Here is a 24,793-nt window from a genome sequence, read left to right as displayed (position 1 = left end):
TAAAAATGCGATACATCATGAGGAAATCCCGAAACGGTGCCATTTTTAGCGATATGTTTCCATTTCTAATTAATTTACATTAATATTACTTTACTTAAACTAATTTAAATTATATTTTGATTGTACCCAAATAAAACATCACGGTCTTCTTGTATTCGATAATATTCTAGACATTGTCAAATTCGTTATTTATAGAAATCGTTTTCAATGCACTATATCGGTTTTTGTTATTGATAATACTGACGATAATTTTGCATATCATTTTTAACAAATGATGTTTTCCTTAGTAATAATAGCTACTACTCATTTTATCGAATTGAATATTTATCGAACTCGATAACGATCACTATTTTATAGAATTCGATATTTATAATTATTGGTACTACACGAAATATAATCGTATTCGATTTTTGTTATTTTAGGTAATGATTACGGCATTATCATTGTCGATATATATCGCATGTACGAAATTTATTGAAGGATAGAGTATTCAATATATATCGAAAGAATACTTTTTAATAATATGTATGCACCATAAAAATTTCTAAATGGGTCTCTATCTGTTACATAATCAAATAGATTCGTATATGAATTTTCTTTACTCCAGGTAGAGAATATTGCGACAGAAATATTCTGAAGACTCTTTTCAGACGATAAAGAATAAATAAAACCGATATTTATCAGACAATGAATCATAAGGTGTTTGCTAAACAAGAAAATATTCTTTCCATCAATATCAAAAGAAAATGAATTATCGCGTCTTTTTATTCTTTTATGTAGATAGTTTTATTGTTTTCTTTTTTTTATCATGTCTTTACACACTAAAACATTTTTGACAGTTCCTTAAGTCAATGAAGCAGTCACAAAAAGGTGAAAGATAAAATATAAAAAGGAAGAAAAAAAAGAAAGAATTATTCTGAAAGACAAATGTACATTCAGATCCGCCTCTGCACTAACATTACCAGTTCTGAATGACGGAACTACGTGACGTCATCTCTTAAGATAAAGTTGCAGTGGCGGCAAAAAATGCGCGCAAAGTGGTTATTTAGTTAATGAAGTCCTTCCAATCAAGATGCCCAACTGCCCCAAATGTGAGAAAGCTGTGTATTTCGGTAAGTTTTGCAATTAACTGAATAATCAATGTATCGTCTGTCATTTTTTTCTGATAAATATACGATTTTTGATGAATTTAATTAACCCCACCCCTATGCAGTTGATAATTAAACTGTTCGACTCGAATGCTCAAATAAAATCTTAACCAAATCAAAGGGGAAATTTTAATTTCACATAATTAATTTTAATTGAGCGTCAATGAGTTTTTATGACTAAGTAAATATTAATTTTGAATCATATATTTCTATTTTTTTTCCGTATGCTTAGATTTAAAGGTATAAATATAAGCGTAGTGTGATGAAAATTATATATATATGTATATATATATATATATAAATTTATAGCACAATAAAGACAAAATGGATTTTTTGAAAAAGGAGGTAAATGAAAAAAATGAATAAGTTTTAAGNCTTAGTTAAAAAAAGTATTACAAAATTCTTTATAAAAACATGCTATCTACTTGTTATTTGAAGCATTGATAATTCTCAATTAATTAACATTTTATGTAAAAAAAATTATTGATAATCAAAAAGAGAATTAATACCTTTTTATTTTCAAAAATCAAAATAAAATACATATGATAATAATAAATAGCCGCACCTTTGACAACCTATAATAATTAGTTAATAATAGGATCTATTATTAATAATCGAACCTATAATAATCTAGTTAATATTTTCCTGAATAATAAATATGCAGTAACAAATATAAATATAAAATTTCCTATCCAAATAATTTTTTCAATGTAATAAAATAATTTTCTAAATAATAAAAAAAAGTTTTCTTCAGCTTATAATTTTATTTAAATATAATTTTATTTTTGATCCAAAAATTTATTTACTACATGAAATGTACTTTTATATATTTTTAAGTTTGTACAACTAAAATATATAATTAAATTCGCTTGAAGTTATTAAAAAAAATTATTTTAAACTTTGAGTTCAAATTATAACAAATTTGAAAGAAGAAAAAAATATATCATGAAATAGTTTTTAAGATATCAATAACATAAAAATAATTAACATAGAATTAGATCAATAATTTGTAATTTAACCTTTCAAAATTGTTAGTTTTTCATTAAATAATAAATTGTTTTTAGGAGGACTAAAAAAAGAACAATCAAAAAATTCCGAAGTTAATTTAATGGGGGGACGCACGTGCCCTCTCGACGCTACGCCAATGATTTTAAATTATTTTCAAACTATGGACCGTTCAAAATATTACGTAAGAACTTAAAAAGAGTTGCGATTTTCTAAATTTTGTTTACAAGGAGCGGAGGAGCATGAGGAGTTTGTAAGAAACTGAAATCCCCTTCTTTTAAATTTTTTTAAATACTAAAGTAAATGTAACAAAAAATTTAGAAAAAAAACAACACTCAGAAAAATTCCTAATTTGGAATTAAAATTAAATCAATGGTAAGAAAAAATAGGATAAAAATTTCTTCCAGAAGTTGCAAAATTGTATGCAATATAAATTTTTTTAACGTAAATTCCGTTTAATGCAAATCTTTTATTACATTTTAGTTTTTAAAATTCTTAAAATTAAATTACTACAGTAAGAGACAAATGGCAAAAAAATAAGGTGTTGCGATTCCCATACGTACGAATGGAAAGGTGTTAGTAATTTGCCTAGTTTTGCTGACGAGGCCAAAAACATGCTTACGCAATATTTAAAAACCTCTACATTTTATACTAGAACACAATCAATTTTGTGAAAATTTATTAGTTTTGTAAGTTAATTAGTTAAAAGAAATAAATTTTGGGATGAGATTTAAAAAATTGACATAAATATTCATTCGCGTAATATTTCTGTTCACGTAATTATAAATATTTGTGTACATATATTTCATCTGTTCGTCCCATAGGACATACCTTTAAAGTCGTGGGACTTTAAAACCCTGATTAATAAACCCTCGTTTGCGTTTTTTTATTATCATACAGTCAAACCCCGCTATAGTGAACATTCAAGGGACCGAAATTTCTGTTCACTATAACCGGGACTTCACTATAACCGTTTAGCAAACAATTTTAACTAATGGTTTCAAACTTCCCCCTTTTATTACACATTATTTAAATAAATTACCAAAAAAATGAAATTCAAAAATGACTGAAAAATAATGCGTAGTAACAAAAATGTGTTAACTTTTATTTTTTATCGTCTTGCGTACAAAAAAAAAATTAGTAATCTTTAGCTGATGAGCAATCCTCAACATCAGATATGGAAATACTTCAAGACACTCCGATAATTTTTCCTGAATTTATATTATTCCGCTTCTTAAACCTGTCTAACCAGCCATTTGAGCACATAAAATTAGTCTCACCCAATGGCTTAGCAAATTCATAAACTTTGACTTGAAGCATTTGTCCAGAAGCCTTTTAAAATGCTTTAAAAATTCAAAGACATTTTTCAATGGTTAACTAACGCAAGGCGCGATATCAGACCTTAATATTGACCTATAATATTTTAGTTGGACCAGGTATTATATTACAGGGTAATAGTGTACCCTACCACATAATAAACTTCCTCTCTCCTTTCTGGTTCACTATATCCACACAAAAGAACATTATACGTGTCTAGCAAGGCACGGCCGAACATTTTGTTCACTATATCCAGAAGTTCACCATAAACATTGTTCACTATAGCGGGGTTTGACTGTATTACACTAATTTTGAGACCCTCACCAAAAAGCTTATTTTCCTATTAACTTTTCAACTTGTGTTATTCTTTAGGGGATATTTCCGTATCGGGATCTGTGGAGCCAACTACAATCGCCAAGGTGCCAACTTGCTAATTTAAAAAAAAAAAAAAAAAAAAAAAAAAAAAAAAAAAAANCTCTTTATAAACTCTCTCCCCCTAAACGCATTTTTTGAAATGCAGACACATCAATTTCTAAATTATTTTAACACAATAGATTAAAATAAAAAAATTTTCAAATAAACTATAAATATCTATTAAATAATTTTCCGAAAACTATGTACTTTTTTTCTATGAGTATAGAACTTAACTTATAAGTATCATGAGTTCAACTCCGACTCCAAAGCTCTTTATAAACTCTCTCCCCCTAAACGCATTTTTTGAAATGCAGACACATCAATTTCTAAATTATTTTAACACAATAGATTAAAATAAAAAAATTTTCAAATAAACTATAAATATCTATTAAATAATTTTCCGAAAACTATGTACTTTTTTTCTATGAGTATAGAACTTAACTTATAAGTATCATGAGTTCAACTCCGACTCCAAAGCTCTTTATAAACTCTCTCCCCCTAAACGCATTTTTTGAAATGCAGACACATCAATTTCTAAATTATTTTAACACAATAGATTAAAATAAAAAAATTTTCAAATAAACTATAAATATCTATTAAATAATTTTCCGAAAACTATGTACTTTTTTTCTATGAGTATAGAACTTAACTTATAAGTATCATGAGTTCAACTCCGACTCCAAAGCTCTTTATAAACTCTCTCCCCCTAAACGCATTTTTTGAAATGCAGACACATCAATTTCTAAATTATTTTAACACAATAGATTAAAATAAAAAAATTTTCAAATAAACTATAAATATCTATTAAATAATTTTCCGAAAACTATGTACTTTTTTTCTATGAGTATAGAACTTAACTTATAAGTATCATGAGTTCAACTCCGACTCCAAAGCTCTTTATAAACTCTCTCCCCCTAAACGCATTTTTTGAAATGCAGACACATCAATTTCTAAATTATTTTAACACAATAGATTAAAATAAAAAAATTTTCAAATAAACTATAAATATCTATTAAATAATTTTCCGAAAACTATGTACTTTTTTTCTATGAGTATAGTAGTTAACTTATAAGTATCATGAGTTCAACTCCGACTCCAAAGCTCTTTATAAACTCTCGCCGCATAAACGCATTTTTTGAAATGAAACACATTTTTTTAACACAATAGTTTAAAACTAAATTTTTATTCAAATAAACTATAAATATATATTCATTAATCTTCAGAAAACTATTTATTTTTTTCTACAGATATAGCACTTAACTTAGAATTATCATAAGTCGAACAAATTTCTTCAACTCCGACTTCATACCTCTTTATAAACTCGCGCCATATAAACGCATTTTTTGAAATGAAAACACATTAATTTTAAAAAAAATTTAGCATAATAGTTAAAAATTAAATTTTTATTCATATAAACTATAAATATCAATTTATTTTCAGAAAACTATATACTTTTTTTTATAATTTTAATACGTATAAAGTATCTCGAATCGAAGTCGAGTAAATTTTATTGAGTCACCATATAGCTCTGATAAAAATCATCGCCATTTTTATATCAGAGAATGAATTCTGACTTTTTATTTCCTGAATTGAACACAGCTTCCGGATTTGCTTTAATTTTTTTTTATTTACTATTTTTTTGACGCTCTCTAGAAGTTTGTTCCTATAAAATAAAAAATAAAAAGAAAATCTACTACTTATCTTCGATGACAAATGAACAAAGCCGCCGTTGAGTGCATGAAGTTTATTTAGTTGACGTTCGTAAAAAAATTAAATATGTTAAATGTTTCTAACAAATCGGTTGTTGTTAATGTAAAATATATGACGTACTGCCACTTAATACTAATTAATTAATGTTAATTGAACAAAGAGATTTGATATGCTAAAAAGAAAGAAGGCATTGAAAAACGTAAAAGAACGAATTTTGGAATGCAAGAACTATTTCTGAGAAGGAAAAAAATCCATTTAGTTACGCTTTTACTTTGTATTATTTGAAGAAATGCTCAAAGCTTTCAAGTTGAAGATATCATCTAACAGAAAAAATAATTGAGCAGATGTTCTCTTACGGAGCAGCTGCTATCAAAATTAATACTACGCTCGAAATCGTTAAACGGAGATTTAAATGCACGGGTTTCGATTTATGAAATGATTACCCAAGTTGAAACTTTTGCACTGATTGACAACACGATAGTGAAATAATAAAAAAAGAGGAAGGCTTTTATGCCGGAAGTATAGAAAGTTAAAAAAAAACACATAATAGGAAAGGAAAAAGCATTCTTAATTGGTCATGTTACATATTGAAATTTCGCCAGGAAATATTACTTGTAATTGAAGTCTGAAACAGCTATATTTAAGAATTCTCTGCTTGTTATATGTAACCAATGTAATTTAAACAAATGTTATTCTGCTAATTGTAGCAAGAAAAAAATGTTTCTTGGGAAAGATTAATATCCAAGATATTTTTTAACAAAAAATTTATAAATGATATCTAAAAACTCCCCTGTACGCTTACTTTTTTGTTGTTGAGTGGTTTGAGAGAGGATGATTGAATTCCTTGACAGGAAATGTTACAGATGCATTTTTTTTTACGCTGCATTAAATTAGACCTTTCCCGACGAGTATTTATGAACAAAAAAATTTACATAATTGTGCATGCTCTTGTACACTATTGTAAGTTCTGTGTATAATTGAGACTGAGAAGCAACAGCGCGACGAGGATTACTAACGCAGTCCTAAAAAGGAAGTCAACTGTTCAGCGTGGACTATCCATCGAGTGGGCGTTATTTTCGATGTAGTAGAATTTATATCGCGTCCGGGTCACCAATGTGAGGACAGGATCGTTCGACTATGTCAATCTTCATCTATCAAAAGGTACCCCAAGTTTGAATCAAGTTAGCATGTCTTATACACTAGTGAATTGATGAGTAATAATTGTAGTGGTAGATCGTAGTGGTGTTGATTGTAGTAATTTAAATTGTTTAGAAGGAGAAAAGTACATAAATAACTTTCTGGTAAATTAAGCCTACAGAAACGTTTCTGTTGTTCCAATAAAGATCTTATTTTCCTTATAACGAGAATCTAGTAGGTAATAAACAGATTACCTCTTTAACTTGAGCAATGAAACAATTTATTGTACTTTACTAATGGGCTAATCCCCTGTTCACTGACGGTCGCCAACCCCGATGATTGTTTTGCAATAATTGTTGTTTCTGTTTCTTGGCATAAGGCAATTGAAATTATTCTACTAAAAATACATGTATTAGAAAAAACATTTGTCACGCCACTTTACAGGTCCTGTTAAGATCTGTTTTTAATTTAATATTTAATCCTGTTAAGATATACATTTCAATTTCCTGTTAAGATCTATAATTTCCCCATTAAGATCTATTAATGAGCATAAATCATTTTTCGAAGTAATCATTTTTGGAAATAACATTTGAAAAATTAAAAGTATTGTTATAACAAATTTGGTGTGTTGACAACTGTGATTTAATATTTTTGCTTATCAAACGAACGGTTGTATATCTAAAATACAATTTTCAGATTCTTCACTTTGTGCATGAAGCTGAAAGTTAAGTTCTAAATCATTCATCGAATCTTTCTAACCGTAATTCATAATAGTATATTAATGTCATTTGCACTAAAAATTAATAATTGTTAAACAGTTAATAAGATCAGACGTCGATTTGAATAACTTCATCTCAAAATGTAACGTAAAATTACGTTATTTTAATAATACTAATAATAAAAATCTGAAATTCCTGATTTAGAAAAGAAACAAATTCGGAAACGTAATATTAACAGTACCTTTAAATTAGGGATGGAAAAATATTTAAAGAAAAACGATATCTTTATGGCTTAAATCAATTTTATGCTGATGACAACCAAACTAATATGAAAATTAATGTGGGAAAACTGGATCCTACCATGCTAGAGCCCCTGAATTAGACAGGCCGACTCATCATCTATTTTTGGAGCAAAGAGCTAACATAAGCACAATACTAACATAACGTTAACTTGCGAACTTGTTTGCTCCGATATTGCTAGATAGCTCAGCTCTGATAGTATAGGAGCCTTATACCATACGATTTTTCAGCCAATAAAAATGCACCGACAACAATGGAAAACTGTGACATCATCATTAGATTTTCATGCATAAGGATCCTATACTATGAAAGCTGACTTATCATTTTANAAATTGTTTACATGGTTGATTAACAACCTGTTTCGAATATTAGTTTTAATCAAATTAAGGCAGCTAAAGCCCCTTTCACAGTCAACAGTGTGCATTGGTATTGTTGCACAATACTCTATAACAGAAGTTATTAATGGGTACTGTTCAGACACATCATTGGTATATAAAAATAAAAGTAATTCATTAAATGACATGTTTTTACATCGTTGCATTAAGATGTGTTTAAATAATCCCCATTCACAAAGTAATTCAGTTTCTGTAAACTGAAAATCTTTTCTGGGAGATTCCGAAAACAAATTGAAAATGCAACGGATTTCCTTTACACCATAATGCTATAATTCTTCCGAACTATGGGGCATCCTGCTAGGTATAAATATATTGAACATTTCGATTTTATCCAAATCTCCCAATATATCAGTAAGCTTTTTTTTAATGGAATTTAGTAAAATCCTTTAGCAAAACTGCGAAAATGCTTTGTTGAATTTTAGCATTTTTGAGGGGTCTTTTCGCATTTTGCGAAAAAAGCTACCGTAGCGGAATCCCTGCCCCTAATGAACATAAATCATTTTTCGAAGTAATCATTTTTGGAAATAACATTTAAAAAATAAAAGTATTGTTATAACAATTTTGCTGTGTTCACAACTGTGATTTAATATTTTTGCTTGCCAAACGAACGGATGTGTATTTTAAATACAATTTTCACATTCTTCACTTTGTGCATGAAGCTGAAAGTTAAATTCTAGATCATTCATCGAATCCTTCTAACCGTAATTCATGATAGTATATTAATGTACTTTGCACTAAAAAATAATAATTGTTAAACAGCTAATGTGACATCCACATTAGATTTTCATATATAGTTAACGATTCTTTCTGTGTGTACATTAGCTTAGTAATCTATAGAATACAGTCCCTGGGCAAATTATTAGACTCACTATAATATTCTATGTAAAATATTAATTATCAGGTGATACTCTATACAGCTTCATTGTATTTATGTGACTGTTTGCACTTGTTTACGTCCGTTTATTAATTGGTTAACATTGTTATGCAATATCTTAAAAATAAATACAAATAGGAAGTATATGAAAAATATCCTTAATAAAGACCCATTACATGTATGTTTAAATATAAAAGTGTTGCCTATAAACTCGTGCAAAACATGCAATTGTAAAAACATTACAGTGCATCTAATCATTTGATCTAATTATTCTAATATACTAATATAGTGCCTGATATTAAAATATTCTATATTTATGTTTCATTTAAATTTATTCAATCGTCGAATTTATATTATAGATTGTCTAATTCAACCAATCGATACACGAACGTAAACAAGTGAAGCAAAATAAAGTGTCTGCTTAATATCTTTCGAAATTTAAAGTGATCGAAATAAAAACGGTGTAGATTAAGCGGTAAAAACTATTACAGTTTTAGAGATTTATATTATTTCATAACCGTCGTTGAACAGCCGACCCAATATTGAGTTTAAGACTACTAATGCTCAACTCCGTAGCCTTGTAATTTTAAACCCAATCCAGAAGACAAGGATACTCCTGAAACACTTATCTTGAAGAATTNAAATGTTTCAATGCAATGTGTCACACCGTAGTCTTGGCGCGGTGCATTTTGATTGAAACTTAAAATATTCGGATATTTGATCAACAAATCATGATAACGGTTCTCTGATGAGACCAAAGTTAATCCAAATGATGGTCCAGGACATGAAATGCCCTTAGAAAAAACTGTTGTCAAACTGTCAAGTAATCGACGATTTCTAACATCGACCAACAGCCCGAAACGTTCCAAAAAATCCGCATCAATAATAGGGCTTGACACATCAGCAATGATAAAATTGAAGTCGAACCTTCTACGTAAACCAAGATCTAGTTCTAAGCGCTTATTGCCGTAAGTTGAAATTTTAGAACCGTTTGCAGCATACACCCAATTTGTTTCAAATAAAGAAATAAAAGAGAGCTGACCTATCAAGCAATATTGGAGCAAAAAAGTTCGCAAGTTAACGTTATGTTAGTATTGTTGGTTAGTATGTTATGTGCTTATGTTATCTCTTCATTATTGGAGGAAAAGCTTTTGCTCCAAAAATAAATGATAAGTCTGCCTGTCTAATTCAGGGGCTCTATTCATATATAGTTAGAAACGATTCTATCTGTGTGTACATTAGCTAGATAATCTATAGAATACAGTCCCTGGCCTGATTATTAGACTCACTATAATATTCTATGTAAAATATTAATTATCAGGTGATACTATACAGCTTTAATATTTTTATGTGGCGGAAACCAGTTTGAACTTGTTTACGTTCGTGTATCAATTGGTTAATATTGTAATGCAATACCTTAAAAATAAATACAAATAGGAAGTATATGAAAAATATCCTTAATAAAAACCCATTACATGTATGTTTAAATATAAAAGTATTTCATATAAACTCGTGCAAAACATGTCATTATTAAAAAAACTACAGTGCGTCTAATCATTTGGTCTAATTACTATAATATACTAATATAATGCCTGATATAAAAATATTCTATATTTATATTTCATTTAAATTTATTCAATTGTCGAATTTATATTATAGATTGTCTAATTCAACCAATCGATACACGGACGTAAACAAGTGAAACAAAATAAAGTGTCTGCTTAATATCTTTCAAAATTTAAAGTGATCGAATTAAAAACCGTGTAGTTTAAGCGGTAAAAACTATTACAGTTTTAGAGATTTATATTATTTCATAACCGTCGTTGAACAGCCGACCCAATATTGAGTTTACGACTACTAATGTAAGCCTTGTAATTTTAAACCCAATCCAGAAGACAAGGAAACTCCTGGAACTCTTGAAGAATTTGCCTTCGTGGAGGACTTTTTGATGGAACTAACCCGCATTTACGTTACACGGATAAGAAAACCACGTAAACATCTTACGGTTAAACTACGGAAAGGAACTCTAACCCATGATCCGTCTACCACTGAGGATATTTTACGTCAGCGCTGAGGTCGGTGCGAGCCGGGTGAGGAATTCGTATCGATCAGCCGTTGCTGGGATTCGAACCAGATTTACCTCAATGGAAGGCGAACACTCTATCCCCTGAGTCATCATGGCTCATTTATATACCATTGTCAAAAATAAGTAAAATAGTTTTATTTTATTTTGCACACCGAAAAAAATAAGGCGATGGCTGGTAGCTACGAATTCCGCATCCGGCTTGCACCGACCGCAATGCTGACGTGAAATATCCACAGTGGTAGACAGATCATGGGTTAGAGTCCCCTTATCATCAGGCTAACCGTGGGAGGTTCTCGTGGCCTTCCTCTCTATGTAACGCAAATGCGGGTTAGTTCCACCAAAAAATCCTCCACGATGGCAAATTTCTCCCATTACTTGATCCAGGAGTTTCCTTGTCTTCTGGATTGGGTTCAAAATGACAAGGCTGCGGAGGTGAACATTAGTAGTCATAAAAACAAAAAATGGGTCTACACGTCTTATGATGATGAAACTTCATTTGCTGTTTTCATTTTAATTTAAATATTCTAAGAATCCTTAATTTTATTTGACCAAATTATTACTTTTCAGCTGAGAGATTGACGTCATTAGGAAAAGACTGGCACAGGGCATGCCTAAGATGTGAAAAATGTAATAAGACCTTGACCCCCGGATCACATGCAGAGGTAATTGTATGGCCATTACTTATTCAGAGCCTTACTGAAGTCTTAAATCATTCTATTGCTTTTATTTATGTAAAATATTGAGTTACGTAATAGTTAAATTGATAGTAAAATTTTCTGTTATTAGTAATGGGTAAAAAGTGTCTTATAATTGAATTTAAATTATAGAACTAATCGACGCACTTAATAATTAATCTTATATAGGTACCATGAGTAGGCGACTGCTTTTCCTTGCCTCAAAATTTTGGCGAAATCGATTGAATAGTTTCTGAGTTAGACATTTTTAAAAAAATTCATATATTTGATATTTTACTTCTTAAGATACATAAGATCAATTTCGTTCAATTTTTGTCTTTTACTATTTAAAATTATTACTAACTATTGGGCTGCGCCTCCTGCTCGCTAACTCTCGCCAACCCCCGAAAACTGCTACGCAATCTTATATGGTTTGCTTCGCAAACCAAACTCGCTTCGCTCGCTACTAACTTAGGTACATTGCAAATGCACAAATTCAAAACAATCATTCAAATCCATATAAAAACTTTTTTTTTTTTTAAAAAATTACATCTTTTTAGTAAATACTAAGTCATTAAAATAAATTTGAATTCAAATAAATGACATGTAATTCATAAAACCTATTAGAAATGTGCTATAGTATAATTCGTGATATAAATCAAAAATCGTCAAATAAATTCGTAATATATAAATTCCTGAAAAAAAAAGCGCTTTCGACAAAATACTAAAATAGAGATCGATCGACAAAGACTACTCACTTCTGCCTAGCTTAATAGTATGAGATTGCCGCAGCTGATGCTCTCTGGTTATTTCAGTTTCCGTTTTAAAAGCGCTATATGTTGAGCCACCTCACCTAGATTTGGTATGTGACATTTTTAGCAGCAATCATTGGTCGATTTTCTAACATTGCCATTCGGGGAGTTGTAATGAGGCTTTTTTTTTGTCGCCGTGTAAGAGAAATTGTAACGTAAACAAAACAAAGCAAACGTTGCCACCGGCGGAAAAGAAATACAGTCAAAATTTGGGAGCCACGTAAGAGAATGATATATATTAGATTTAAAGTAAGTTATCCATTAAATGTATAACTTACAATTCAAAATTCCTTTGTCCGTTAATTAATGAAATAATTAATAAATAATAAATTAATTAAAAAATTAATCACCTTTGCAAAAAAAACAAAATTTACTATTGTGTGCAAAAGTTTTCCGGAGATATGATGGAACACACAAAAAGTGAAATTAACGTTAAGGGACTCAAACTTTCGACCTTTCTTTGATTAAACTATCGGCACCCTATTTTTCGGAATCCTATCCCCCCACACATTTTTATAGTCAAATATCCAAATCGCACAAAAAGAAGGTACGTTTATTCGGAGAAAGTCCGTTTTTGTGTCTGATTTCGAAACGTAATTAATAGTTTGCGCTAATTAATTAGCATATCTGAGGTCTCCTCTTTGAACCATTTTGATCGGCACGTAATTCATGAAAAGCCGAGCATTAGAGCAAAAGTTACTCAATGCGATATCTATTTTATTCTATGCAATGCAGCACATCATTAAATAATTCAGCATCAAATGCATGGTTTATAGTATTTTAAAAAGTTAGATTTGCTTGTGTTTTTTTTAGCATGATGGAAAACCTTATTGCAACACACCTTGCTACGGAGCTTTATTTGGACCTGGTGGTAAGATATTATTCTAAGAATATATATATATTTTATTATTTTATAATCGTCGTGTAACAGCCGACCCAATTTCCGGGTTTACGACTACCAATGTTCAAAGCCGTAACCTTGTCATTTCAAACGCAATCCAGAAGACAAGGAAACTCTTGGATCAAATATAGAGGGAAATTTGCCTTCACGGTCGACTTTTTTATGGATCTAAGCCGCATTTGGGCTACATGGGGAAGAAAACCACGAAAACTTCCTACTGTTAGCAAAATGGCAAAGGGACTCTAAATCATGATCTTTCCACCACTAAGGATACTTTTCGTCAGCACTGTGCTCGGTGCAAGCCGAATGCGGAATTGTATCGACCAGCCATCATTGGGATTCGAACCCGGTTCACCTCATTGGAAGACGGACGCTCTATCCCCTGAGCCATCGCAACTCATCTACATATATATTATTCACAAATGATGTAGACTATCATTTGGGAGTCTAATACCAGTACAAATGATGTAGACTATCGATCAGCTTCCACGGCCCAGTACCACTCTGTCTGAGGCCCTTATATACCGTTGTTCATGGGTTAGAATAGCTGATTTACTTTAATCTTTGCTTAATCAAAAATCCCCCAAAGTTTTGATTACTTTCCCAGAATGAATATTTTTCAATTTATTATGTAATTCTGGATCAACTTATGATTATTAATTGTATCGTTTACGGCAGATTGTAAAATTACATTTTTTAATGAAAGTTTTTTTTTTAATTAAAATGAAAAGAAAACAAATTTGTTTATGTTAGTACTAAACTTGTTAAAAAGAAATGAAGCATGTAAAACGCATCGCTTTTGAAACACGCGGGGGAATTTTTTTGGAGACGAAGTTTATAACGTAAAAGCTGAGTCCTTTGTCCGAAAGGGGTCCACATTTCGATTGACGATAAAATAAATATTGGAAAGACATATAGTCTTTGGCTATAATTGAAAAAAAAATCAGTTTGTTACGATCACGAAAATCTTGTCGTCTGGTCCGGTGTTTGAGATGTGAGAACTCAAGCTAGTCTGAAAGAGGCTAAAATTTCAATTGTAATATTGATTCTTACAGAAATGAAGGCGAATTCATAAAAACGTAATAATTAGAGCCCGGATTTTGATGACCTAAAAAATCTCAACTAATGCCCTTAAAAAGTGCAAAAAATGCCCTTAAAAAGGGCAAAAAATGCCCTTAAAAATGCAAAAATTGCGCAAAAAATGCCTTAAATAAAGTAAAAATATTGAATTAAAAAAATGTTTTGCTCTTTAAAATTATTATGAGTCATTTAAAAGATATAAAGCAATGCAATACTTGTTCTACGCTCATTAAAGTTTGAAAAATATGTTTTATATCCTAAAATAACAAAAAAAAGGAAAATATATTGACACCAAAATATTTTTATTTTGTATAGAAACTTTAATGGATATAACAACTTCCATCTCATAATATTACTAAATATCAGAATTACATTGGATTATTAAATGTTTTTTGATAATTTGAAATGTAAACGAGCGTCTCTTGTCTGAAAGTAAATTTTCATTCCTGCAAAAGCTTCTTTCAACGTCTACTGATGTTATAGGTGCGTACTTGAAAAAGACGGTCTTACTTACTGACAATTCTTCTTCAATTTGAAAAGATGTTGCTTCACCTGTTAATATCCTATAGATTTTCTTTATTGTTTGGAAGCCAGTGTAATAATGAAAATTGATAAAAAATAATAAAAATTGTAAAAAATTAACAGAAAACTTTAAAAACTGCATTAAAATGCAAAATACGCCCCAAAATTTCAAGAAAAATGCCCTATAAATCTAAAAAAATGCTCTAAAAGACAAAAAATGTCCAAAAATGCAAAAAAATGCAAATGTTATCAAAATCCGGGCCTTAGTAATAACAAATAATTTTTTTTTAACCTTTCTGTACAAGATAAAATAATTTGCCAAAAGAACAGGCAAGTGCTTCAATGACTTTTCCCGTGAATTAGAACATACATGCTAGTACGAAAGTGTTCGAAGTTTTGATTGACTATAAATACTTTTTGGTGATAAAAAAAAAACAATTATTTCTACTAGCTACGCTTGCAGCGATTTAAAGCTTGCATTATCGCTTGCTCAGGTGTTTCAGTACAGACGAAAGAGATCTAGCTAACACCTCTAGCGTACAAGTGCGTCTTAGCTCAGAACCTTTCGGATAGAAAACAGTATTATTAATTCGTGAAAGCACTTCAATTTAGACATAGACGTGAAGGGGAAGGAAATTTTTTCCTGATCCCTGTAAACTTTGTACTTCTCAGCTACCGACCACAAGACTTTCGACCCCACATAATTTACTAGCATGTATATCGCGCGAACTCGGTGAATTTCACTCGCTTTTAGGATCGAACCCCAGCCCCTCGCAAATGAAGTCCGATGCTCTAACCGCGACCCTTATTTTTGCATTTTTGTGTCAAGTAATTTAAATATTAAGTACAGTCCCTGGCCAAATTATTAGACGCACTTTAAGATCCTGTGCAAAATCTTAATTATCAGGTAATGTTCTACAACTTTATTGTTTTGACGCGGCTGAAACCGGTTTACAATTGTTTATATTCGTGTATCAATGTATTTGTTCAATGTAATTGTTCTAATTATTATAATAGATTAATATAATACCTGATACAATAAATATTCTATACTTATATAGTATATCTTCTATTGTATATAATCGTCAAATTTATATTATATATCGTCTCATTTCACCAATGGATACACGAGCGTAAACAAGTACAAACAGGTTTCAATCTCGTGAAAACAAGTATCACGTGATAATTAAGATTTTACATAGAACCTTAGAGTCCGTCTAATAATTTGGCCAGGAACTGTATACGTTAAAATCAATATCTCTCTCTTACAACGATGATTTTAAAAGATAAAGTAAAAATTGTAAATGGAAAATAATTAATGACGTAAACCAACTGCAAAAAGAGCCGATTACTTTAACGAACTATCAAAAACAGTTGTCAACTAATTACACATAAAATAAAAGCACGCTATCTAACTTAAAATATTGCAAGCGCTACTCACTTTTATCTTAATCTCAGATTCTTCTTGATAAAGTAGACATTCTTAACTAAAAGAGTAAAGTAATTATTTAAAAAAACAACAACAAAAACGATACATTTATTTTTCAGGGAATATCGACAAAGTTGCCACTCTCTCAAAAGTAAAACTTTATAAGTATATTACAATTAATGAATTAAAAATGCAACAGATACCTTAAAATGTTAATAGGAAATTCAACTTTTACAATTTAGATGATGAAACTTATGAAACATTCCATCTTTTTTGATTAAATTATCTTAAATACATGAAACTTTTTAATAACTTACCTCTTTAAGATACACTCGGCATTAAAATTTGTAATCCATAACTTGACTGAGAAGAAAATTAACATTCATAATGAAAATAAATATTTCTATGAAATCAAATAGAAATATTCTTTGCTCAGGGTTGATTACCATCTTCAAATCTCAATTAAAAATCGTTGTTGTTGTTGTTGTTGTAGTTCATTTATGTCGTACTAGAGCCGCACAACGGGCTATTGGCGACAGTCAGGGAAGCATCCCTGAGGATGATCCGAAGACATGGTATCACAATTTTGATCCTCTGCAGAGGGGATGGCACTCCAATTCGGTAGTCCGACGACCTACACACGAAATTCAGCACTTAACGGTAGAACAGTTTAACGAGGACCCATACCGCACACCCTCGGTCCCTACGCAGACTGATCCAAGTGGTCACCCACCCGCACACTGACCGTAGTCAGTGATGGTTGACTTCGGTGATCTGCTGGGAACCGTGTCTTAACGATCAGTCCACTGCGGGACCTTCAAAAATCGTAGGTGTTAAATACGACAATACCTCTAACAACGAAGATACCCAAAGTATAATTCGCATAGCTAGCTGAATTCTCTTTTTGCAATATTAGTGTTCTTGGACCGGAAATAATATGTATAAAACTTTTTATCTATTTCAATTTAAAGAGCTATAAATTATTACAAATATTTGTCAGTTTAGGTCAGAAAATTTGTCAAGATTCGACAAAAACATCGCCAAATGCGAGATAACAAACGCAGCTGAAAGAATCAACCTTAAGAAACTTAAAAACTTATTGCCGATGAAAGAAAATCTTCGATTTCAAATAGTATTTGTTTTTACCTTTAATAAAATATTTCTTTCAATTCCGTACTTTTGCAACTACATTAAAACTTATGAATTTAAAATTTAAAAAATTATCCTTTATCAATTGATACAACGCAAAAGACAACAAATTGAACTTAATAAGATATTATTTTTAAATTAAAAAGCATAAGTAAAAATTCATATGTTCGTTTCACCTTATGTTTATTTCATCTTTATTGTTTTCATTCGACTTGTGTTTATTTCATCTTATCACTAAAAGACAGTTAAGGGAATTGAATAAATCACATACTTTCTTAAGGGAAATCATCCCACAAAAATTATTTTAACTTCTTTCGGGAATTGATCAAGTACCTCTGATCAAATATCCGTTTTCAGAATTCCAATACGACATTGGCGGGGCTGCAAATAAATATTTCAAGCAATGATGAATAATTACAATATGAGGAGAGTAAAGAAAAAATCGATTCAGCCGTGAAAAATAATTCATAATTTGCTTTTCATATTCTAGTTTTCTGAATCAATTTCACAAAATTTCCTATTAGGGATTAAAGAACTTCATAACTTATTTATTGTTATTATTTTTTTTCACTAACCGTTTTCTTTCACTTTAATTTACTACTCTCAATTTAATCACAACGCAAGGTTTTTCTAATCACTCTCAGAAATGTAAATATAAAAATGCATTCAAAAATTTTTTTTGCAATCAGAAAAATGTATGAAATGCACACAAAGTGTTTTAAATTGAATTGATGTAATACAATTTATAGCTTATAGTATTTCATAAACCAACCAGCTTGGTACAGTCGATCTAAATTAGGGTTCACGATTATCAATGTTCAACTCCGTGTGTGATTTTAAACCCAGCATCGAACACAACGGAATTCCTGGATCAAGCATTAGGACACACTAACTTTCGTAGAAGGCTTACTGATAGAACTAACCAGCATTTGCGTTGCATGGAGAGGAAAACAAAAAAAACCTCCCCTCGACGGCGCAGAGTCCTTCAGTGGACTAATCATTTAAGACATCAGGGGTCTGTTTAGAAGAAATTTGGGTCCGTTAACGGACCCTTCACAAAATATCTTTTCATGAAAACGGACCCTTCACAAAATATTTTAACTTAAAAACGGACCCTTCACAAAATAATTTATGTTATAATCGGACCCTTCACAAATTTGTTTATCTTCATTATTGTTTTGTTAATCGAATAAACCTTGAAGTGTCTCCCGTCTCCATAGAAACGCTTTCAAAATAGAGTGATAATTGTTTGTATTCAGTTTGGGACGAATTGCAATTCCTAAANATTTAAAAATTCCTTGAAAAAGTTTTTTTTGCAATAACAGACCCTATTTGCACCAATTCTCAAAAGCGGACCCTCGTTGAAAGAATGTGACTTAACGTTTATTTTATATTCACAAATTACGAGTAATTTTTTCACAATTTTACAAAAAACGGACCTTTCACAAAATGTCTGAACAGACCCCTGGACATGGTTCCCAGCAGATCACCGAAGTCAAGTATCACTGGCTGCGGTCAGTGTGCGGGTAGGTGACCACTTGGATTAGTCCGTGTAGGGACCGAGAGGGTACGGTATGGGTCCTCGCTAAACTGTTCCACCGTAAAGTGCTCGACTTCGCGTGCAGGTCTTCGGGCCACCGAAGCGGGGGTGCCACCCCCCGTTTCGAATCAAAATTGTGATGGTATGTCTTCGGATCATCCTGAGGGATGTTTCCCAGACCGTCGCCAATAGCCCATTAAGCAGCTCTAGTGTGACGTAAATGAACTACAACAACAACATCGACGGAACAGAAATTCTAACCCGTGATCCGTCTGAAACTCAGGCTATATATTATCAGCACAGAAGTTGGTGCGAGCCTTGAGTAGTATTCGTACCAATCAGTCTTCACGGGGATTCGAACCTGGGCTATCTCATTGGGAGGCAAGCGCTCTATTTCTTGAGCCACAGCTACACAATTTGAGCTATATTTTTAAAAACAATACATCTTTTTTTTTTACCTTTCTATACTGATTACTCAAATTTATTTTTAGTTTAATTTTGTAATAAGTTTAATACATTAATTTAAATTTTGCAATAAGTATAAAACAATATGTTATTGTCAATAGAAAACATACTATTTTCAGTAAAAATAGTTGGATGATTTTATATAGCTTGTATTGACACAAACTATTAGAATTTAGTCATGCGAAGAATTAAGGCAGAATTTAGTCACGCGATTCGGCTACGAACTTGTTAAACTTGAAATTATGTTATCCATTGAAAATAATTTTTAGATAAAGCTTATTTACTTGATAAACTAATGTCTTGGAGTAAAACTTAAATAACAGTTGTAACACTTCATTCATGCTACATTTGAAATAATAATTGATGAATTTAAATTTTAGAAATTTAGAGAAATAAGGGAATATGATAGATATGTGCACATGATAGATATGTGGTCAACAATAGGTGCATTCTTTTCAAGTTCAGGGCAGGAATTTTAAAAATAGTAATATTTTTCTATATTGGTAAGAAGATAGCTTACCCGGTGGTCGCAAGTCCCAAATCTGAACAAAAATAATTAAATTAAATTAAATTCTTACTTTAAAATGAAAAGATACTATTTTTATATTATCATCAGCAAGTTAAAAATTTCTTTATTGAGTTTTGTATAGGCATCTTCTTTTTTTCCTTTTGGTCAAAGCTGTTGTTGTTGTTGTAGTTCATTTATGTCGCACTAGAGCTGCTTAATGGGCTATTGGCGACGGTCTGGGAAACATCCCTGAGGATGATCCGAAGACATACCATCACAATTTTGATCCTCTGCAGAGAGGATGGCTCCCCTGCTTTGGTAGCACTTTACGGTCGAACAGTTTAACGAGGACCAATACCGCACACTCTCGGTCCCTACGCAGACTGATCCAAGTGATCACCCACCAGCACACTGACCGCAGCCAGTGATGCTTCACTTCAGTGATCTGGTGGGAACCGTGTCTTAACGATCAGTCCACTACGGGACTTTGGTCAAAGCATGATTGTATAAAACTCAAATTAAACTTTAAGAAAACATGAAGTTTTATAATAACTTTATTATTTAATATTTGTGTTGTTGTTGTTTCCAATATCACTTGCCAATATCAGCAAGCCTGCTTGGTGAAACCAGGCTAATTTTAGACAGAGGATGCGCTTCTTGTTTTTCAGTGGCGCCATCTATGACTAAGAATACAATTTCAGTCATACACAGACGTCACAGCCCAGTTATGCTGCTGACCCATTCATAAATACATTTATTAATTTACAGATCGTAATTTTGACTTGAACCAGAGAGCAATCAATCTCCAATTCAGTACCTCCAGAGGTATTGATTTGTTATGGAAACTTGGAGGGCTAAGTGACCTGACAGATTTCACGTTCACCAGTCACCATTTACTACAAGGAGAGACTTCAGCAGACGCGGATCGAACTCACGACCTCTGGAAAATGAGCCCACCCCTCTAATATTTAATTTTATAATCATCGGTGAACAGCCGACCCAAATTTTGTATTTAAGTTTGCTAATATTCAACTCCGTAACCTTGTAATTTTGAACCTAATCCAGAAGACAAGGGCACCAGTATTGGGAGAAATTTATCTTCGTGGATGACTTTTTGATTGAAATAACTCGTATTTGCGTTACAAGGAGAGGACCTTCCACTGTTAGTCTGAAGGTAATTAGACTCTAACCCTTGATTCGTGTACCACTGAGGATATTTTACGTCAGCATTATGGCCGGGTGCTAATTCGTATCAACCAGCTATCTCTAGGTTTTGAACCCGGTTCACCTTATTGGTAGGCGGGTGCTCTATCCCCTTTAAATTATGCTAAATATATGTCAGATTAAGCTTATTTTTTACTTTCCTCTATGAAGGTAAAATTTCTTCTAATGATCCAGGAGCTTCCTTGTCTTCTGGATTGGGTTCAAAATTACAAGGCTATGAAGTTGAACATCAGTAGACGTAAATCCAAAATTGGATCTGCTGTTAAACGACGGTTGTAAAATTATATTATAATCTCTTGAGCCGTGCAGACTCATGGGATAGAGCGCTCGCCTCCTGCTGAGGTGACTTGGGTTCGAATCCCAGTGTGGTTGAATGATACGAACTCCGCACCCGGCTTACTCCGACTACAGTGCTGACTGTAATATCCACATTGGTAAACAGATCATGGGTTAGAGCCCCCCTCAACATCGGGCTAACCGTGGGAGGTTTTCGTGGTTTTCTTCTCATATTAAACGCAAATGCGGGTTAGTTCCCTCAAAAACTCCTCCGCAAGGGCAAATTTCTCCCAATACTTGATCCAGGAGTTTTCTCGTCTTCTGGATTGGGTTCAAAATTTTACGGCGAAATTGTTAATACGTAAACACGGAATATGTAGGAATATGTAGTCGTAAACACGGAATCGGGTAGCGGGTAAATTTGAATCTATAATAGTGCTGCAGATTGACTCAGTAAACTCTGCTATCGGAATTGCTCTTCAGGTATATTTTTACAGCATTAACAAACACATTAAATTTTTCAAATCAACAAAAACTCTCTTAAAATCAGTCGAGTTACTGGAAGAAGGCGGTATGTAAAACTTCATTATCAGTGTACTTGGGGCCGGGATAGCCTGGTTGTCAGGACGCTGGACTCATGTTCGGGAGAACGGGAGTTTTAGATTTTAATTACCACTCTAATAAAGTATTTTGCAAAAACCGTAGTAGTTGGCATGCTTATATTTAATATGTGAATAATGATTCAATAAAATTTATATAACCGGTTTTCCTTTAAATAATGACACAAAAACGTGGCTGGGTTAGCCTGGTTGGTAGGGCACTGGACTTTCGTTCGTGGGAACGGGAGTTCGAATCCCGCCAGCCGATGACTCCTTGTGTAATAAATGGTGATTGATGCGCGTTATATCTGTTGGGTCGCAAAGTCCTCCATGTTCCCATAGCAAATCAATGCCTCTAGAGGTAGTGAATTGAAGATCGATCGTTCCCTGGTTCAGGTCAAAATTACGATCTATGGATGAATGAATGGACGTATGATTGATTCCATCCTATACATGGATGTGACGTATTAGTGAGGCCGAGGTTGAATTTTTAACCATAGAAGGCGCCACTGGAATACAAGAACAACCGTACCCCTTGCCTTAATGGCCTGACAACAACTACCAGTTTGCTTCCTTGTTGAAACTTTGAAGAATTTTCAATAAAAATATTAAACGAAAAAGAATGATGTGTTTAGTTCCTCTCTAAACTGGTTTTGATGATTTCACTCCAGCTTTCTATTGAGACCCATTAATAGTTTTTTTTCTCTCATAAATCTCTCTAATCTGCATAAATTTTGCAACTTATATTTCATAATGTTTCGGAATATATTTACTAACGATAATTATTAGGAAATACCAAGTACAGATAAAAATTTCCTCAAACTTTATAATTATTGTCATAATTAGTATTCTAATTAATATTTTTTATTCTCTGTTGTTAAGTTCTTTTTTCATGCTTAACTATTTTATTTTATTTTTTTATAGGTTTTGGACGGGGTGGAACAGAAAGTTACAACTACAAAAAATAAAATACTATTTCCTTGTAATGTGAAACGAATGAATTCAATAGATTAAATTTTATACTTTTCTTCGATGTGCGTTTTTTTCTTCTTTTTATTCATCATTAAAGAATTAAATGCTTATTGTTAAAAATTAATGTATAATGTTTCAACTTCGTTCAGTAAGAGAAAATATTTCAATTTGGATAATAATTTTTAATAAACTGATTGAATATTATTATGTAAATGAATTTAAACATTTTATTTAAAGTATAACTTGAATGTTATTTAAAAATTAATCTAATAAAAATCCGGCAGTTAAGAAAGACACTAAAAATAAAAAACACACATGAGTTTAGATAGTTATGCTTCATGGAAATTGCAATAAACTCATATGGTTTTATGATTTTTCGTGATGAGAGGGGCGTGGCGCAAAGAGTTGGAGCATTCAGTTAAAAATCCAAACGTCTCGGATTCGATCCTCGAAGTGGTTCGTATTTATATTTATTGCCGTCTTTAAATACCAGACCCATACCTGCCAACTCTTCCGGATTTTCCGGAAGATTTTATTTTTATATTTAAAGTGGTAGTAATTATATACTATTTTTTCTTTTATAAACTTAATTTTTAAATGATTTTGATCACCACTATTCTTACAAAAATTAAGCACATATATTAATATGCGTTACTCTCATGGTTGTCAACTTAAGTTTTTTCAAATGCAACGTATTAGTTTGCTTAAAATTGAAGTTTTAATTCCATTTTAATACCACTGGGAAAAATGATAATGGAAGGGATTAAAAGTTGGCAGGTATGCAGACCCAATTTTTAGGTTTACGACTACTAATGTTCAACTGCATAGCGTTGTAGTTTTGAACCCAATCCAGAAGACAAGGGAGCACCTGGACCAAGCATTCAGAGAAATTTTTGGTGTAACCAACCCACATTTGCGTTACATGGGGAGGAAAACCTCCCATGGTTAGTCTGACGGCAAGGGGACTCTAACCTATGGTCCATCTACCAATGAGGATAGCTTACGACAGCACTGTGGACGACAGTTTGCGGAATTCGTATAGATCAGCCATTGCTGGGATTTGAACCCGGTTCACTTCAATGAAAGGTGAACGCTCTATCTTCTGAGCCTCACGGCTCTTCCCGGAGTGTTTTTTTTTAATTAATATATTATTTTACAACCGTCGTTGAACAGCCAACTCAATTTTGGGTTTACGGCTACTAATGTTCAACTCCGTAGCCTGTAATTTTGAACCCAATCCAGCAAACAAGGAAACTCCTGGATCAGTACCCCTAGAGCAGTGTTTCTTAACCTTTTTGATATAATGGACCCCTTTTAAAAAATTTTAAGAAGTCACGGACCACCCCTCTGAGAAAAAAAATAATTGCAAAAAACATCAATTATTAGAAAACATTTAATTTTATTATTTTAATAGTATACAAAATTTTTAAAATTAAAATTCTTAATGTGAAGGTTGCTACTGCTTTTCCTTAATTAATAAATTGAATTGGGGGATGGTTTTCGACAAAGCAACGTGCATATCATGTTCATAATTCAA

At 31.8% G+C, this 24,793-nt stretch overlaps 1 protein-coding gene across 1 annotated transcript; it reads left to right on the top strand.

Moving 5' to 3' along the window:
- Positions 1-805: 805 nt before the first annotated feature.
- LOC107454298 (cysteine-rich protein 1) lies at positions 806-23,317 on the top strand. Its single transcript, XM_016071437.3, has 4 exons — positions 806-1,112; positions 11,673-11,767; positions 13,405-13,462; positions 23,209-23,317. Exons 1-4 carry the CDS (start codon positions 1,073-1,075, stop codon positions 23,250-23,252), a joined length of 237 nt encoding a protein of 78 aa, XP_015926923.1. The 5' UTR covers positions 806-1,072; the 3' UTR covers positions 23,253-23,317.
- The last annotated feature ends 1,476 nt before the right edge of the window (positions 23,318-24,793 follow it).

Source organism: Parasteatoda tepidariorum, chromosome 10 (genome assembly GCF_043381705.1).
Source record: "Parasteatoda tepidariorum isolate YZ-2023 chromosome 10, CAS_Ptep_4.0, whole genome shotgun sequence".
Classification (NCBI taxonomy): domain Eukaryota; kingdom Metazoa; phylum Arthropoda; class Arachnida; order Araneae; family Theridiidae; genus Parasteatoda; species Parasteatoda tepidariorum.
The sequence above is the reverse complement of the archived record's forward strand: the minus strand, read 5'-3'. Positions and strand labels throughout refer to the sequence as shown.